Below are 18,584 nucleotides of genomic sequence, written 5' to 3'. Positions count from 1 at the left end.
TACTGCCGTTAAACGTTAACGCTTTAACTTTGACAGCCCTAATAAATACAAACTAAGGAATTGGCTCGTACACCTAAGTAACCTGTTTTGTCAAAGTGCTTTCATTCCTGAACACAACAGCCAAAGATCACCACGTCACATGAAAGATCATTTATTTCCTGTAAATGTTCTTTTCTTTGCAGCTCAGCACATCATTTGTCCTCGAGACTTTCATTCACTCCAAGGAGAAGGTAAAACTCACCTTTATTATTATTATTATTATTAGTATTATTATTATTATTATTATTATTATTATTATTATTATGGGACATTTGATGCGTGACTGCTGGAAGTCTGTACAGTGGAGACAATTGACTGATGTGTGTTTCCTTCCTGCTCTGATACCGCCAGCCCACAATGCTGCAGTGGATTGAACTCCTAACTAAACAGTTCAACAACAGCCAGGCCGCCTGCGAGGTTTGATCACAGCTTTATTGTTATTTTACCTCAGTTGTTTTGGTACACCTCATATCTACTGTATGGTGTTTCTATTGGTTTTAACCAAGGAAACCGATGCAGTATAGAAACTGTTTTTGTTTTCACAATGACTGATGAACTGTTTTCCTCTGTTTTAGTGGTTTTTGGATCGGATGGCTGATGACAACTGGTGGCCGATGCAGATCCTCATTAAGTGCCCCAATCAGATTGTCAGACAAGTGAGATATTTATCTGATATGACTTCATTGTAACCTACTATATACATGTTTTCTTCCTCTATCCTGTTCCTAGTTTCCCCCACATGTATTTAATGATTAAAGTTCCATCTTCATATCATCTCATGTCACAAACACCGAGTTGACTCACTTCTGCTTCTGTCCTCCAGATGTTCCAGAGGTTGTGTATTCATGTCATCCAGAGGCTGCGTCCGGTTCACGCTCATCTCTACCTGCAGCCCGGCATGGAGGATGGGTAAGTCACACCCGATTGGTTGGATTTGTACAATGTTTTACTCTCATTTTTGCTCTTAATCCTGAAGAAAATCAAAACACACGAGCTGCTTGATATTTAGATTTAAGTTAGATACTTTGTCCTTAAAATAGAAGTGTTTGGACCTTTTGTTTCACATTGAGCTCCAAAAATAATCCATCAGATTGAATGATAAATGGAGCGTCAGTGTAATTGTGCCATTAGAGATGTGCAGCACAAACAGACAGTGTTGTGTCTGATATCAGGTGGCGACAGAGATCAAACAGGAGCTGTGTGTCACTCAGTGTCTCCGTCACTATGGACTCTGACAAAGATTTTTGGCTCCACATCACTGATGCTGCTGAATGGAAAATGCATTCAAGGCTGTAGTTTATAGATGTGCTGGATCAATGGCCAAGCAACAACTTCTGCTTAGCTTCCTGTATCATGTTCAGTTTGAACATCGCTCTGATGGACTGTTGAATCAGTCATATGGTGTCAGAAAACCCCCGTGTGCATTAACCCTGTAACACCAAAACATAAATTCTAAATTGAAATATTTTATAGTTTAAATACGCACTGTTTTTTAAAGGAATACTTGACCCACAAAATGAAAATTTTTATATCAGTTACTCACCTCGTGTTACCTTGAATTCTTCGTTGTATTTCTCTCATGCCTCCACGATGAATGAAGAGTCAAAAAATAGAGATAAGTCCTGATGACCTGAAGTAAATGGGGTCTGCGTTTAACAACAGCAAAACTATATCAAAACTAGGGCTGTCAGAGTTAATGCAATAACACGTAACACAAATTTGTTTTAAGGCACACATTTCTTAAACGCATTAATGCATCCGATCTTTCGGAGGTTGTAGCGGCCTCAACATGGTACCAACCATGTCATACTAGCTTGTTGTGAAAGAGGCTAAATAATGCTCCGTACTTAGACTAAATTTTGACCTTTGACCTCAAGATATGTGAATGTAAATGGGTTCTATGGGTACCCACGAGTCTCCCCTTTACAGACATGCACACTTTATGATAATCGCATGCAGTTTGGGGCAAGTCATAGTCAAGTCAGCACACTGACACACTGACAGCTGTTGTTGCCTGTTGGGCTGCAGTTTACCATGTTATGATTTGAGCATATTTTTTATGCTGAATGCAGTACCTGTGAGGGTTTCTGGACAATATCAGTCAATGTTTTGTGTTGTTAATTTGCATGAAGCAAGCATATTTGCCCTCTCTCATGTTGATAAGAGTAATAAATACTTGACAAATCTCCCTTTTAAGGTACATTTTCAACAGATGAAAAATGTGTGATTAATTTGCGACTAATCGCGATTAACTGTTTTCGATTGACAGCCCTAATCAAAACATCTGTTTACAAACTCTGGTGCTGTAGAAGTCTCATTTATCCAGCTGTATGCTCACTACTTCCTAAACACATATATGCTAGTATATTCTGTATACAGACATGTATACATACATATATTATACATTACCACCTATTTCCTGTATATAAAGTAATTTACTACATTAATCATTCAATATTTATTTATTCCAGCACTCTTTGCACTCTTGCACTACAGAAACACCCGACTTGTAAATAGACATTGTACAGTTGTTATTACAGTATGTATTTATATACGCAGCCATTTTTTCACCAACTTGTATGAACATAATAGTTCTATGTTTATGTTGCTCTATCTTTTTTCAGCTTTGTTGTCCTTGTTTTTAGCTTCATGTCTATTTCTATCTTCCTTTAAATTGTTCTGTGTGTATTGAGTCAGATTCGTTGGATGTCTTCACATACTTGGCCACTAAAGTTGACTCTGAATCTGAAAACATCTTTCCCTTTTTCCGTTGCCTCAGCTCCGACGACATGGATGGTCCGGTGGAGGACATCGGCAGCCGGTCCTGCGTCACTCGCTTCGTTAAGACCCTCTTGTCCATCATGGAGCACGGCGTCAAGCCTCACAGCAAACACCTGACGGAGTACTTCGCCTTTCTCTACGAGTTCGCAAAGATGGGAGAGGAAGAGGTCGGTCTGAACTTCTACTCTGAATTTGATGTTTTTAGTCTGAAAGATGTTTGTCATCCAAAGAGGCTTCATCTGTTTTGCTAACATTAATTTCAAGTGTTGTCAGTCTTCACTGACTGGTTTGGAATTGGGCTAAAGAAAGCTCATGACTGAGAGCATAGAGACTCCTGTCCACTTGGTGGCGGTAATGTACCGTCTGTGCTGTAATGGAAGCACGGTATTTGGGCATGCAAGTTAGATGTATGACCCAAGCGAAAACCTCTGGCGCTGAGAAATGAAGCCAATGCGGACGTGCCAAAAACTGCAGTTCCTCAATGTCCACTTGAGGCTGTCTCCAAAAGCGAGTCAATCTCCATAGACCCCCATGTCAAAGTTCCTGACTTCACAGCAGAAATAAACATCAGAAATTACAAATCAAAACAGTTAGCGATTAATTTAATAGTTGACAACTAATCGATTGATTGTTGCAGCTCTAATGTCAATATTGTTTATGAAATACCACAAAAGCTTTTTCCTTTATAGTTTTTAATCTGTTTTTGTACACTTTTACTTGAAAATAGTATTCACTTATTTCCATGTATAATGTGATTGTTTCTAAGCTATTATTATTATTATTAGTTAACTTTTGCAAGTCGAGTCATTCATCTGTTTTGTGTCTCCAGAGTCAGTTCCTGTTGTCCCTACAAGCTATTTCCATCATGGTTCATTTCTACATGGGAACCAAAGGCCCAGAGAACGTAAGTTTACACACTGATTACTTTATTTATGTTTCACAACTCACTATATTTATTTACTAGAATGTTCTTATTGATTTCTATCTGAATGGTACTTTTATTTATTGGCCTTCTTTCTGTTAAATGTGATAATTGAGTCTGTCGCCCTCTTGTAGATTAATGATCAGTGGTCGAAGAAGTATTCAAATCATTAACTTGAGTAGAAGTACTAATACCACACAGAAATACTCTACAATATTACACACAAGTACAAGTACAGTACAGTTTTATCAGCAAAATGTACTTAAAGTCTTCAGTTGTCAGTGTTATATATTATATTACTAAACCATTATTATTGATGCATTAACATGTAAGCAGGACATTAATTTTAAAGCTGGTGGAGCTAATTTTAAATGCTGTCAATAAAGCATATTAAATTGAATTAAATTGTAAATGAATGTCCTTCAGCCTCAGGTGGAGGTGCTGTCAGAGGAGGAGGGAGAGGAGGAGGATGAGGAGGAAGACATCTTGTCTCTGGCGGAGGAGAAGTATCGTCCTGCAGCTCTGGAGAAGATGATCGCCCTCATTGCTCTGCTGGTGGAGCAGTCTCGCTCTGAGAGGTATGACATGGAAATAAAGGAACAGTATGTAACTTTTCCAGATTAAAGGCCCTGACACACCAAGCCGACGGTCGGCCGTTGGACCGTTTGGGGCCGACAGTGAGTGTCTAGTTTTTGCGGTGGGTCCCATATCGTCGGCTCTAGTCTGCCCGTGTCGTAGGCTTTTCAGCGAATTCAGCATGTTGAATCGGCGGCGGAGCTCGTTGGTAAGAGAAATTACTCTGACTGGCTGTTCAGCTTAAATGAATCAGTGCACGAGAAGAGAAACAGAAGTGAGGAAAGCAAGCCAATGAGTAAAGTCAGAAGGACACAAACATAGAAGGCTCTTTTCATTTTTTATCTTCATCTCATCTGATCGTTCCAATACACAAATATTTTCACAGCGACATCGCCGTCTGAAATGAAGCTAAGTGGTGATTGAGAGTGGTAAGAAAATGATCAGCAAACGCCGCTTTGTTTCATCATAACAACGACCTGCATATCCGCCGTCCTTGGTCTGACGGTTTCCCTTTTTGAATGATGAATACAGACTACCGCCACCTGCTGATATGGAGAGTTATTTCATCTCACGCAGGCGCAGAACGTCCGTGCTAACTGGACGTCTGCTGTAGTTTTTTCAGTCTTTTCAAGTGCAACTTTTTGGCCAAGACAAAGGCGAGGCAACAGTCGGCCTCCATCGCCGCTAGTTCTTTGATGTTGGCTTGGTGTGTCTGGGCCTTAACAATGTCTAAAAACCACTAGAACTATGTAATATATTGTGTTGAGTTGTGTACTTCAAACCTGGAGAAATCTGTAATTTTAATCAAGGTAATGGTGCATTTCATTTGGTCACCTCTCAATGGAGTCATATCCTCTTTGCGCATGGTTTTACCGGTTTTAATCAGCGGATTGGTTTGTTTTGGAGAGGAGGAGGAGACCTGAAAACCCTCTGAATGATGAACACTGAAGGTATCCTAACTGGGAGAAACTGACTGCAATGAAGAAAACAACTCCCATGATCCCGCGCTACTTCACGACGTCACCAAACTCCGTCTTTTGAGAAGAACCTCTTGTGGTTTTATTTAATGTGTGTTAAATGCTGCAGGAGTTCAGACAACTCTTTCTCTTCCTGCTCTCCAGACATCTGACTCTGTCCCAGAGCGACATGGCGGCGCTCACCGGAGGGAAAGGCTTCCCTTTCCTCTTCCAGCACATCAGAGATGGCATCAACATCAGGCAGACCTGCAACCTCATCTTCAGCCTTTGTCGCTATAACAACCGTCTGGCCGAGCATGTAGGTTCATCACACATTCACACAGAAAATAACTTGATAGAATTAATTTATAACCTCTACTTAGGACTCGACTTACTGAGTCCATCTTTTAAACACGTTGTATAGACCGCCCTTCATTCAGAAACCAAACAATGAATTATTGATTGTCAAGTTTTCCTAAGATACCACACACAGTGATCACCTGAAAATAAGAATCGTGTTTTTGTTTTTTCTGCCAGAGAAAAGTATACAGATTTATTTTTTTCCTGAACTTCCAGCAGAGTTTGAAAGTAGAAAATGTTTTGGCATTTTAAAACATCAACTTTCAATATCAGATTTTTTAAATTGGCACAAAGACAAACAGAAGTATTTGCAGCAAGTCGTACAAATAGTTGTTCTAATACTGAATGTGTAATTCTCCTCCTGACTACAGATTGTGTCGATGCTCTTCACCTCCATAGCAAAGCTGACTCCTGAGGTAAGCAGGTTACTCATCAGCTTTATTCATGCTACTGAAAACACAACAAAAACACAACACAGTTGAACAGAAGTTTTTTTTTAATCCAAGGTTTTGACACATTTGTCTAGCTGTTTTGTTTTTTTATTATTTTTTATATTATTCAGCCGCTCTGTGGAATCATGAGTACCTTTACCTCATGCAGTTTTAAGCTCATTCTACATCTGTGTTATTAATGTGGCAGTCTGATTCTAGATAATCTAAGGTCTGAGAGTATAAGAAGTAGCTCTACAACAGTTTTCTTTTCTTCCATTAGGCTGCCAATCCTTTCTTCAAGCTGCTGACAATGTTGATGGAGTTTGCGGGCGGACCACCAGGGATGCCCTCCTTCGCCTCCTACATCCTCCAGAGGATCTGGGAGGTAATTTACTGTTCTACTTTTGCACATTTTGAAGCAAATAAAGTTATTATCTTCCGTTAAAGGACCAGTGTGTAACAATTAGGGGAATCTATTGGCAGAAATGGAATTGTTTTGAAAATAGTGAAACTTAACTTGCAAAATACAGATACGTAGCTACACTGGGCTTCTCTACCCCTCGTTTTGCTGTAGCGCCTTGCAGCATATAAAAAACACCATATGGACATGTTGGCAATGTTAAAAACTGTTTTTCATTAGAGGGGGGTCTTTAATTTTGATCTCAGTCCCACACAAACTAGCCATGGCATCTTTTTGTGTTATTGTGTGTGTCTTCATGTGTGTTTGTGTTCTTCCCGTCAGGTGATCGAGTACAACCCGTCCCAGTGTCTGGACTGGCTGGCAGTCCAGACTCCCAGGAACAAACTGGCCCACAGCTGGGTGCTGCAGAACATGGAGAACTGGGTGGAACGCTTCCTGCTGGCACACAACTACCCCCGAGTCCGCACATGTAAGAGCCTCAACACTATACTGCAGCAGTGGTGAAACTAACCTACAGTACCCAGGGTTTAACCTGACTAGAGTTGGATGTGGCATAAAAGAACCAATTCCAGCCATTCAAGTGGATTTTAAAAATAAAAACCATCTAATACATTTGGGGTTACATATTAAATTCAATTATTGTGTTTCCCTGTGGAAGGCAAGTGTGCAGATACACCACGGTTTATAGTGTTTTAAAAATGTTTTATTGATTTGACCAGAACTTCTATGTTTTTTCTTTGGTAAGTGGCTGTGGTATTTTATTTATTTAGTTTTTTATTTAGGATACCCATAAGATATTACCGCAGTAACAACTATTCTTAAATAAAATATGATGATAAAAAATAAAATAAGATAAATAGATATTTATGGATAACATAATTAGCCTTTTGCAGCTGTAGCTTTACGTTTGCAGATATGCTACATTTATTCAACATAAACTGAGCAGAAACTACTAGACGTACTTGTGACCTTGTCTTGATTAGAAGATTAGAAGGAAGCCTTTACTAATTTACAAAAGACATTCAGAATAAAACTGTCTCTCGTTCCTCCAGCGGCGGCGTACCTCCTCGTCTCCCTCATCCCCAGCAACTCTTTCCGCCAGATGTTTCGCTCCACGCGCTCCCTCCACCTGCCGACCCGCGAGCTGCCGCTGTCGCCCGACACCACCGTGGTCCTCCACCAGGTCTACAACCTGCTGTTGGGGCTGCTGGGACGCGCCAAGCTGTATGTTGACGCCAGCGTTCACGGCACCACCAAGCTGGTGCAGTACTTCAGCTTCATGACCTACTGCCTCATCTCCAAGACGGAGAAGCTCATGTTCTCTGGATACTTTATGGACCTGTGGAACCTCTTCCAGGTACATTCAGTTATTCTTCTAATATGTGTCATTTTCTTTTATCATTTACTTATTATTTTTTTATGTATACTTGTCTTTGCTGCTAAATCTTCCAACTAAGGATCAGGAATACTGCTATACCAGCTGCAGCGCTACCTCTGATTTGGTTAAAGAAACTATTGCTATATTTTTTTCCAACATCTCTAATGGAGAGATTAAAGCATAAATGTTATTTTTTTATGTACCTGCCATGCTTCTTAAAGTATAATCCAAAGATTTTATGAATGTGAAAAGTTCAAAGTTAATTTATGACCATGGAAACAGCAGTCCATTTTGTAGCCGTTCTGGAGCTTTCGATCGCCTCACATGATCTTCAGCAGCAGATGGAGTTTGCTCAGTTGTCGAGGAATTGTAGATGTTGTTGTTCTGTTCATTAATTAACATTTAAAAATGGCCTTCTATCTTCTTATAACTACATTATAGACCTATAGTTCATTATAACTGTTAGTTGCAGCTCTGCTATGAACACTGGTCTCTTGTGTGAAGCTTTATTCACGTTCTCGTCCTCTTTGTCTTCAGCCCAAACTGTCGGAGCCGGCCATCGCCACCAACCACAACAAGCAGGCGCTGCTGTCCTTCTGGTACAACATGTGCGTGGATTGTCCGGAGAACGTCCGCCTGGTGGTGCAGAACCCCGTGGTGACCAAGAACATCGCCTTCAACTACATCCTGGCCGACCACGACGACCAAGAGGTGGTGCTCTTCAACCGTGGCATGCTGCCCGCCTACTACGGCATCCTGCGCATGTGCTGCGAGCAGTCGCCCGCCTTCACCCGCCAGCTCGCCTCGCACCAGAACATACAGTGGGCCTTCAAGAACCTGACGCCACATGCCAGCCAGTACCCCGGGGTGAGTGGAGAGTCCGTTCTCAGATCAGTTTCAGACCAAATGTGTTTTTATGATGGCTGTGTTGATAAAGCAGGTGTTAGATGCTGCATTTGATTAGTTATTTCTATTAGTTTCAGTATTTTGTTTTATTTTCTGTATATAGATTTTACAGATCACTGGGATCAAGCTTACAAATGAGGACATGCTCTTTCAAAGTCTTCAGAATAACTTTTTAATATTTATTTCCAAAATATTGTCCATGTGACATGTAACTGACATGCACAGTATATATGTATATATATATATATATATATATATTTTTATTTCAAGGCAGGGGACATAAAGAATAAATACAAACATTATTAAGTCTGTCTGAAAACACAGATAACAAAGTCAAGTACAAAAACATACACATAATCAAAAACAAATCAGAGTTTCAAAAGATTTATTTATTTACTGTTCATTCACAATTTTCCTCTCTTTCACACGTAGAGTACAAATTGTTTGAAATAAGTAACTATATCGTTCTTAATCACATTTGTTTATTTTCTTCTTTAATTGGAGCTTCCAGTACAATAAAATAGTACATTTGAGCCATAAAGACTATTTAAATATTCTTCATAAAACACGTTTTGAATATGGAGTTTGCCTGATATGGAGGAAGTAGAATAGCAGTTTTATTATAAATATATATATCATGAAGATGATACATTTGTGGTGTGTGTTTTTTGCATCCTGCAGGCGGTGGAGGAGCTGTTCAACCTGATGCAGCTGTTTGTGGCGCAGCGAGCCGACATGAGAGAAGAAGAGCTGGAGGACGTCAAACAGTTCAAGAAGACCACCATCAGCTGCTACCTGCGCTGCCTGGACGGCCGCTCCTGCTGGACCACGCTCATCAGGTCAGGACACACACAACCCACACGTTTATACTGTCAAGCTTACACATGCGAAGCTTCGTGTGTAGCTTGGTTAATGAGAAAGTGTCTTCTATATGTGGTAATGATCTAAATGCTGTTTCTTTCTGCTCTAATAAGAATAACTATTAAAATATTGAATCTGAACACGGGCACAATATCTGTCTTCAGGAGCTTATATTATCTGGATCCTAACACCTGGTTTTGTCGTTCCTCTTAGTGCCTTCAGGGTTCTGCTGGAGAACGACGAGGACCGACTGCTGGTGGTCTTCAACAGAGGACTCATCCTCATGACTGAGGTAGGATCAGAATCAGGATCTCCTATGTACTCTAGAGATGTCGCGATACCAGAAATGTAATAGTCGATACCAATACCAGTGAAATTCCATGATTCTCGATTCCACGATAAAAAACAAAAGTAAAAAAAATAATAAATCCCATGTACTTCAACATACACTCCTTTTATTACCGTTTGCATACTGGTTTTCGTTAGGAAGTTAAAGGGACAGTGTGTAGGATTTAGCGACACCTAGTGGTTTGGTTGCAGTGTTGATAACTTGAGCTGCTGTGTGCAAAACCGTAGTAACGCCGTTCACCTCGCTCAGAGGCCATCCTTACCATAATAACACTACTTTAGGAGCAACGGAAGTCAGATGGCGGCTGGTGGTACCACGGTTTTGCACTGTGCGGCTCACGTTACCGCAGTTTCATAAGCATGTCGCAGAACTACGGTGGCCTTCAGGTAACGTAAAAATGTGACAGGCTCTCGCTGGAGCTAGTGTTTGGTTTGTCCGCTCTGGGCTACTGTAGAAACATGGCGGACTCCGTGAAGAATTCCCGCTCCCTATGTAGATACGAAGGGCTCATTCTAAGCTAATGAAAACACAACCATTCTTAGTTTCAGGTGATTATACACTAATGAAAACATAGTTATTAATATTATATTCCATTTCTGCTAATAGATCCCCTGAAATGTTACACACTGTTCCTTTAATATTCAAAATAACAAGACATATAACCAAAACACACACACACACACACACACACACACAGCAAAAACAGGCATAAAGAAAAACATTTGGAAGATAATTTAAAACTATTGGACTTTTATCATTTATGTTCATTATAAACAAAGAAAGCACTCTGAAGAGTTTTAATTGAGCTGAATGATTAAATACATGGTGTTGAAGTCAACAAAAACACTGGCCATAATTAAAAGTGAATGCGATAGTTGTTGTAGTAATATATTGGAGGATTTGAGGGGAAGCTCATCACAACGTCCTACAGTTGTTATTGATGTGGTGGATAATAAGACGCTCGCTGTCCGTCTGTCCTCTGCAGTCCTTCAACACTCTGCACATGATGTACCATGAGGCGACGGCGTGTCACGTCACTGGAGACCTGGTGGAGCTGCTCTCCATCTTTCTGTCTGTCCTCAAAGCCACCCGGCCGTACCTGCAACGCAAAGGTCAGATCGCCTGGGAAGTTACACAATTTAGACTGAATATCTTATCTTTATCTTATCTTATCGTTAAGTTTAAGACGTAAAGGGCGATGCAGTAGTATGAGAGGTGTGTTCTCCTGTTTGTTTAGTTTAGTTTATCAAATTTATTTTCATCAGGGACCATGTACACAAATACATTAATTTTAAAAGAGAAAAGATGCTTTGTATCAGATTTAGCGACAAGCTAATTTCCACCTGTAGTGTCTCTGTTTATTCTGAGCAGATGTTTCTGTGTCTTGTCGTCCAGATGTGAAGCAGGCTCTGATCCAGTGGCAGGAGAGGATCGACTTCGCCCACAAGCTGCTCACACTCCTCAACTCCTACAGCCCGCCAGAGCTCCGCAACGCCTGCCTGGGTAACACACACACACACACACACACTTTTTATTCCATTCCTGTTAAAAAGCAATTTCTGATTCTTACATAGAGTCCCTCTAATGCATGAGTAATAATAATCTAATGATAGAATATATAATGGTAGAACAGTCACAGGGGACATTTTTACACTTTTGATAATTTAAGTACATTTTCCTGATTATCATTTTCCTGATATATCAGTGATATTAGACCTTCTGAATACTTCCTCCACTTCTGGCTGTAATATTTTGCGCTCCTTGTTCTGGTTCCTGCAGATGTTCTGAAGGAACTCGTTCTGCTGAGTCCTCACGACTTCCTGCACACTCTGGTTCCCTTCCTGCAGCACAACCACTGCACCTACCACCACAGCAACATCCCCAGTGAGTCTCCTTCCCCTCCTCCTCTTCATCTAAATGTATTTTATTAATTCAAACCTTTACATGAAGGGCAGTGTCAGTGACGGTGTGTTTCTGTCCACAGTGTCGTTCGGTCCTTACCTGCCCTGCAGAGAGAACATCAAGCTGATGGGAGCCAAGAACAACATCCGACCTCCGAGACCGGAGCTCAACATGTGTCTGCTGCCGTCCATGGTGGAGAGCAGCAAGGTACGTTCAGCTGACACACACCTGTCGCTCTGTCACATCACCTGTTAAGAGAGGTCTTTAGTTATCAAATGGGAGGATTTTCTGCTTTTTCTCTATTTTATATCACCGTAAACTGAATAAATGATGATTAGATGAAACAAAACAGTTGAAGACGTCACCAACTAATTGATTAATCTTTTGACATTTGGAGATTTCTGCAAGAATTGCATTTTTCTGCGATTGGATGGTGAGATGGTGTTGTGTAAACCGCTCAGAAACCCCCCTTATTGTCAATATACCTAGGAAAGCCATCCACCCTCTGAATGCTCTAGGTCTCTAGTTTGTGGCTGTAAAGTTTCATGAGACTGTGATTATCCTAGAGGTCACCAGAGGTCATTTTATACAGTGAGGTCAAGTTTCAAAAAATGGTTTAGACTGGGACCCCAGTATGCAGAAATATTCAAATACACCGTGTCAGCTACAGCCTCTGAAAGTTTTCCCAGGGCGCCGGCGCCCTCAAGGAGTTGAAGAGATTAAAACATACTGAAACCTGATGTTGGTAGTAAAGTGTGTGTGCGTGTGCGTGTGTCAGGGTAAAGACGAGGTGTATGACCGGATGCTGCTGGATTACTTCCTGTCCTACCACCAGTTCAGCCACCTGCTGTGTCGCGTCGCCATCAACTGCGAGAAATTCACCGACACGCTCGTCAAACTGAGTATGTATAAATCTGTGTGAACTGAAAATATACTATTCATTAATACACACCTGCACATACTGTATATATGAGACTTCACATATTCACTCTGTCTGGCAGGCGTGTTGATAGCGTATGAAGGACTTCCTCTTCACCTCGCTATCTTCCCCAAACTGTGGACGGAGCTCTGTCAGTCACAGGTATGTCACATCTTAAACTCACCAGACTAATGATTAAATGGTGCCGTGTTATTAGCCATATTCATCCAGCTCTCTTTTTACTCCACTGATGTAGTTGTTCTTGTTGCTCTTTCAGTCTGTTCTGGCTAAAACGTGTGTGAAGCTGCTGTGTGAGGATCCGGCCTTCAGCGAGTACATCAAGTGCATCCTGGTGGACGAGAGGACGTTTCTCAACAACAATGTGGCCTACTCCTTCCTCACCTGCTTCCTGCACAAGGTACAAAATACAGCGATACAGCGTTGGAGGCGGGCTCCCGTTCATTCCTATGAAGTTGCTCAGTGGCGCATGAAGCTAAATGGCTCGGCTGCCGAGTGATTCATTGTGACGATGATTTGGATCATCCGGCGATCCTCCGCATCCATTGTGCCCATATAGTCTATGTGTCAAAAAAAAAGTCATAGTGTAGTATGTCGAAGAAAGCCATGAAAAAGTCATAGTATGAAAAAAGTATATGTCGAAAAAAACTTTTCATTCCTTTAAAAAGAAAAAATAATCCGTGAAACACGTGAAAAAAGTGTTTGTTGTTGTGATACTTATTTATTTAATCACACATTTTTTTTATCTGTTCAAAATGTACCTTAAAGGGAGATTTGTCAAGTATTTAATACTCTTATCAACATGGGAGTGGACAAATATGCTGCTTTATGCAAATGTATGTATATATTTATTATTGGAAATTAATTAACAACACAAAACAAAGACAAATATTGTCCAGAAGTGCGTGGAGAAATTAAAACTCACCTGGAAGAAAACTTGAAAACTGAAAAAAAAAGAAAGAAAAGTAAATGATCACCTGAATTCTCTTTTCTCACTTGCCTCTCAGGTGTTTCGTAGTCCAGTCTGTATCTTTGGGAATAAAAATCTAGATGGTGGTGCCATAGCAACCCTTTGTGTTGTATGTGTGTTGTGTGCGTGCGTAGGTCCAGGTGCTGTCTGGTCCCAGCTGCTCCAACCTGATTGGTGTTCTGGTGACGAACCTGCTGAGTGAACAAAGCAGCCTGCAGCCTGAACTGGCAGCTCATCGCCTGGAGCTCAGCAAGACCAGCGGCCTGCTGAATGCCGTAGGAACACAAACACACACCCACACAGACCAAACAGCAGCACGTATCCTCTGTTTCAGACTGAAAACTCAGTGTGTGTGTGTCTGTCTTTCTGTGCATCAGGACCTGAGGGCGTTGGTGTTGCTGCTGTCCGTCCAGCCGCCTCAGACCGTCGACCCAGCCCTCTGCCCCGCCCTGCAGGAGCTGCTGGGTCGCTGTCGTGTTTGTGTACAGCAGCGCAGCGCTCTGGAGTTAGAGGCCAAGGACCACAAGGCCAAAGGTATGACACACAAAATATACATACAGAGACAGTTTCAGACTCATGACATGTGACGAGGGCTGCTGGTGGTCACAGCGGTAAACACACTCTGCAGCCTGCAGTTCAGTGTATCCGTCTGTTTCATCTAAAAGACACGTTGAACAAAGAAAAAAATAAACCTCACTGCAACGACATTTACTGCCGTGTAGTTAGGGATGCACACATGCAACTTTTTCAGTCCTGATAGCGTTAGGTATACCTGGGCTTTGGGTATCAGCCGATACCGAGTACTGATAACAGTGTTTAATAAATAAAGGTGACTGGGTTCATGTGTTAGGAAACATCAGGCTTAACTTAAACATTGCTTTCTTAAATTTGTGAAACAAAATGTAACCAATAAATACATAGATATAAATTGCTATAATTTATTATTATTAAAATAATAAATCATACAACAGCAACTTGGTAAAAAAATTAACCTTTTTAATGAAGCACTAAATCGGTCAAAATTTAAACAGGAAGTAAAATTCCAGTATATAATGTGTAATGTTGATCGGCCCCATTGTCACTGATATCCGATCCAGCTATTTGAGTCGGTGTCGGCCCGATATCCTATCCGGTATTGGTGCATCCCTATGTGTAGTATTTACTGATGCACGTTGGGTCTAATGAATGAAATGCAGGGGAGGAAACAACACGGAGGCTCCATAGTCTGAACCAAGACAGCAAATCAAAGGCAGTGCAGACCAGATCCACTTCTTCCGCTCTTACCCTTCACAATAAAAGCCCTAGTCATATAATATTCGCAGGCCAGTATTTTGCATTTTCGTCTCGTTTATTTATCACGCCCCCGGTCTGTTGAGATCTTTATTGTGAACAGTTTCAATTGCAACTACAACCAACTGAATGAGTCGAAAAACACAGCTAGTAAAGGCTGTGAATTATCCATAACTTCATAATTATAATAACAATTCTCTGAAATTTACTTTCTTCTTTCACAGCTGAGGACGAAGGGGCGACCCCGGTGAAGCGGCGGAGGGTGAGCAGTGATGAAGACAGAGCTGGTGATGCAGCGGCGCCGCTCTGCGTGGCCTCCACCTCTTCCTCCTCGTCCTCTTCCTCCTCGGCCCTCCCGCCCTGCAGCGAGCCGAAGACAGACCACCAGGAGGCGCTGACGCCCACCAGCACCTCGGACACGGAGACACGAGACTCCTCCTCGCTGATCGACCCGGGCACCGAGCAGGACCCGCCTTCTCCCGACCCCGCCCCCACCTCCTCTGGAAACCTGGACTCCTCCCCCAAAGAGGAGAAGATGGAGGCGTCTTCGTCGTCCTCCTCCTCTTTCTCCTCCTCCTCCTCCCTGCTGCAGGAGACGGGGGAGGGGTTTGTGCAGGGGGAGGAGCCTGATCTGCCGCGACACGTGGCGGCAGGTGAGGAAGAGGAGGGGGGACAGGGGGAGGGGAGGAGGGGTGAGGCGATGACTGCCCCATCAGAGGAGGTGATGGAAGAGAAGGAGGCGGGCTCTAAGACCAGCGGTAGTTCGGCCCCACCCCTCTCAGAGGACGCTGCCTTCCCATCAGCCCTTGGGCTTATGGGGGAGGGGCCAGAGGGCTGCAGTGGCCCCGCCCCCTCCTCCTCACAGGCATTTCAGAGCGCCAGCCCCCCACCCGACATGCTGGACATGCTGTACAGGACGGTGGAAGCCACCATCGCCATAGTTACCAAACTGTCCGTTAAGGGCCCGCCCTCGTCATGACATCATCAACTCACAGCCGCCATGAGATCTTTAACATTTTTTTATTTTATTTTTTTCTCTTTGGAAATCTGAATTCTGCTCAGAGGAAAAAAACTTTTTCCCGTTTTTCGGTTTCTTCTTCTTCTGCTGTTTGTGTGCTGCTGTCCGTTGCCTTCTGCTGATGTTCAGTCGGTCGGTTTTTCTAGCTTCAGTGGCGCTCGCCGTGTCGTTTCGCTCTATAAAACTCCCGACTCCATGCATAGCCGACCCCCCGTTTGACAAATAAAGAAGAAAAACACAAGAAGTCGTACAAAGCTATAGCACATTTTTTTCAAAGGGCAAAAAAAAGTTTTTGTTTTTTTTGTGTGTTTTATACTGATTTGACTTTGTTTTGGAAAGTGATTTTATTTGTTTGAGGTTTGCTGTAACGGGGAAAGGTTTACAGAACTTTTGTCTCCTCTGTATGTAATTTAATTTTATTGCATTTTTACTGTGTATAAAAATGGTCGTCCTCTGTGCCAGTTTTGTACTTTATGAACGAGGCAAAAGAAAGTTGCCTTGACTTTTTCTGTGGTTTAATTATCCAGAAACTAAGTTTACCTGTAAATTAAGAGAACCACAAGAAACTTGATTCTGTAAAGAATCCTCTCTAGTCATTGCCTGAAGGTGTATATGAAAACTATATAAATATATATATAAATATCTTTATATATATATGAATATATAAAAGCGGTGCTTTATTTGACTGGTTGTAATAAAGCCCCCCCCATGTTGGACCAGCTGGAGCTTTTATTTTCTTTACTGAAATACATTCCATAATCTATTGTTTATTTTCGCTTCTTCTGCTGTGTTCTGATTTTCTTCTGATTTTATTTTAATAGAGAATAAATTAATAAAAACGGTTTTAATATGAAGACTTATGAACTGAAATCCATGTGGAGCTGTGAGGTTTTTTTGTTTCTTTTCCTTAGTGTTTGTCTAATGAGAAAAATAGAAGTTTTTTCAGGCTGCAGACGTTCACGTCAGGGTTTCTGCGGTGGAGACGTACGGGACACTATGGATTACGAAGTCTGGTACGTGAAAATGTAAGTACAGAATAATATTTCACACTGGGGGGGAAAAACAGGTTGTACCGTCATTACCGATGGGAGTGGGTTTAATTGCATAAAGTGTAAATGTGTAAATTTCTGCCTGACAATGTGATGAAATCAACTGTATATTCACAGGTATACGGTATCTGTCTTGCATAAAACGTCACATTAAATTAGAATGCTTGTGGTGATTGGCTGCGAGCAAAACCATACAAATAGTAAATTTTTCCCTAGATCTGGTTACAAACAGGATTGAATGCCGTTATCATTTGACTGGAGAAATTTCGATGCTACTTGGAACCGGGTTATTTCGGTCGATACTTTAAAGGGACTGTTTGAAACTTCTTACACGTATAAATCATTGCGGGTCGGTGTCCCATGCGCGCTCACGTGTGGCTACGCTGTTCAGACTCAGACTCCAACACAAACTACACGGAAGCACCAAAACTGAAAAGTTATATCTAGTGAAGCCCGTCTTGCAAAACAGAAGACACACGGGAGACCGTAGCGTTGGTCTCCAGGGCCGGAGTCTCTGCTGTACTCTTCTCCTCTGCCTGCCTTCACTCACACACCGTGCTCATTCTCACTCGCTCTCTCGCTCCACCTCACGTGCATGCGCGCACACTCCACACTGCAGAAGAGTTAGTTTAGCTCTGAGAATATCTAGTGAATGTACAGTGGAAATTTGTGCAGAAATAAATGCTGCAGCTCCTCCAGACCAACAGAGGTTTCCCGTGTCTTTTAAAGTGACGGGGCTCCGGAGCGAGTTACGTTATCGTCTCCGACCATAACTCCGGTGTCTCCCCTGCCATCTACTGTCCACTGACTATGGATAAGAACCTCATACAACCGCACTTCAAAACACCCGAACTATCCCTTTAAGTAGATAAAGAGAAATCAAATAAGGATTATTTAACTGGTTTATTCAACTTTTATAATCCATTAACCACAGCCAGATTAATGTAAACATTTTATTGTCACTAATGTGAGTAAAGTTTTGAGTTCAAACGCTCCGTATTCAGGACAAACTCATCACTGATGTTCTGTTTACTTGTTATTAGAGGAGGCACAACTACAATTATTTTCATTGACAAATACAAAATCCCAGAACAGCAGAAAGTCTTTGAACTGTTTTGCACATGTATTCCATACTTTGCAAATATTAGAAGTAAAATTCCAGTCATACAATTCAAATGTTTTGTTTTACAGATTATGGTGCTAGATGGACAGTTTAATGTGCCAGTGTTACTGCATAGCTGCATTCATATTATTTACATTTATCTAATTAAGTGCATCAAAGAAAAGAGGAAAAAAAGAATATAGCCGTCTGAACACAAAACAAAAATGTGACATTTGATTTCTGTTAAATTATGAACATGAAAGATCAGCTCAGTTTGAAGGCCATTTTACAGACAAAAAAAATGACCTAGTAAATTTAAATAACACTCAATAGATT

At 41.6% G+C, this 18,584-nt stretch overlaps 1 protein-coding gene across 2 annotated transcripts in view; it reads left to right on the top strand.

The window, feature by feature from the left end:
• Nucleotides 1–18,584, top strand: part of usp34 (ubiquitin specific peptidase 34) — a 72,087-nt gene that overhangs the window by 51,396 nt on the left and 2,107 nt on the right. For both annotated transcript variants that reach the window (XM_037763410.1, XM_037763409.1), the window contains exons 54-78: nucleotides 183–230; nucleotides 391–456; nucleotides 615–695; nucleotides 863–948; nucleotides 2,819–2,987; nucleotides 3,650–3,724; nucleotides 4,169–4,320; nucleotides 5,440–5,593; nucleotides 6,006–6,050; nucleotides 6,346–6,450; nucleotides 6,808–6,955; nucleotides 7,539–7,843; nucleotides 8,402–8,731; nucleotides 9,452–9,609; nucleotides 9,845–9,923; nucleotides 10,966–11,092; nucleotides 11,376–11,483; nucleotides 11,760–11,864; nucleotides 11,965–12,089; nucleotides 12,661–12,784; nucleotides 12,884–12,963; nucleotides 13,079–13,219; nucleotides 13,924–14,064; nucleotides 14,167–14,323; nucleotides 15,304–17,122. In XM_037763410.1, the coding sequence (XP_037619338.1) occupies nucleotides 183–230; nucleotides 391–456; nucleotides 615–695; nucleotides 863–948; nucleotides 2,819–2,987; nucleotides 3,650–3,724; nucleotides 4,169–4,320; nucleotides 5,440–5,593; nucleotides 6,006–6,050; nucleotides 6,346–6,450; nucleotides 6,808–6,955; nucleotides 7,539–7,843; nucleotides 8,402–8,731; nucleotides 9,452–9,609; nucleotides 9,845–9,923; nucleotides 10,966–11,092; nucleotides 11,376–11,483; nucleotides 11,760–11,864; nucleotides 11,965–12,089; nucleotides 12,661–12,784; nucleotides 12,884–12,963; nucleotides 13,079–13,219; nucleotides 13,924–14,064; nucleotides 14,167–14,323; nucleotides 15,304–16,058 (3,864 nt within the window). In that variant the 3' untranslated portion in view covers nucleotides 16,059–17,122. The remainder of the gene's footprint in view (nucleotides 1–182; nucleotides 231–390; nucleotides 457–614; nucleotides 696–862; nucleotides 949–2,818; nucleotides 2,988–3,649; nucleotides 3,725–4,168; nucleotides 4,321–5,439; nucleotides 5,594–6,005; nucleotides 6,051–6,345; nucleotides 6,451–6,807; nucleotides 6,956–7,538; nucleotides 7,844–8,401; nucleotides 8,732–9,451; nucleotides 9,610–9,844; nucleotides 9,924–10,965; nucleotides 11,093–11,375; nucleotides 11,484–11,759; nucleotides 11,865–11,964; nucleotides 12,090–12,660; nucleotides 12,785–12,883; nucleotides 12,964–13,078; nucleotides 13,220–13,923; nucleotides 14,065–14,166; nucleotides 14,324–15,303; nucleotides 17,123–18,584) is intronic.

The sequence above is a fragment of the Sebastes umbrosus genome, chromosome 3 (assembly GCF_015220745.1).
Source record: "Sebastes umbrosus isolate fSebUmb1 chromosome 3, fSebUmb1.pri, whole genome shotgun sequence".
NCBI lineage: Eukaryota > Metazoa > Chordata > Actinopteri > Perciformes > Sebastidae > Sebastes > Sebastes umbrosus.
The sequence above is the reverse complement of the archived record's forward strand: the minus strand, read 5'-3'. Positions and strand labels throughout refer to the sequence as shown.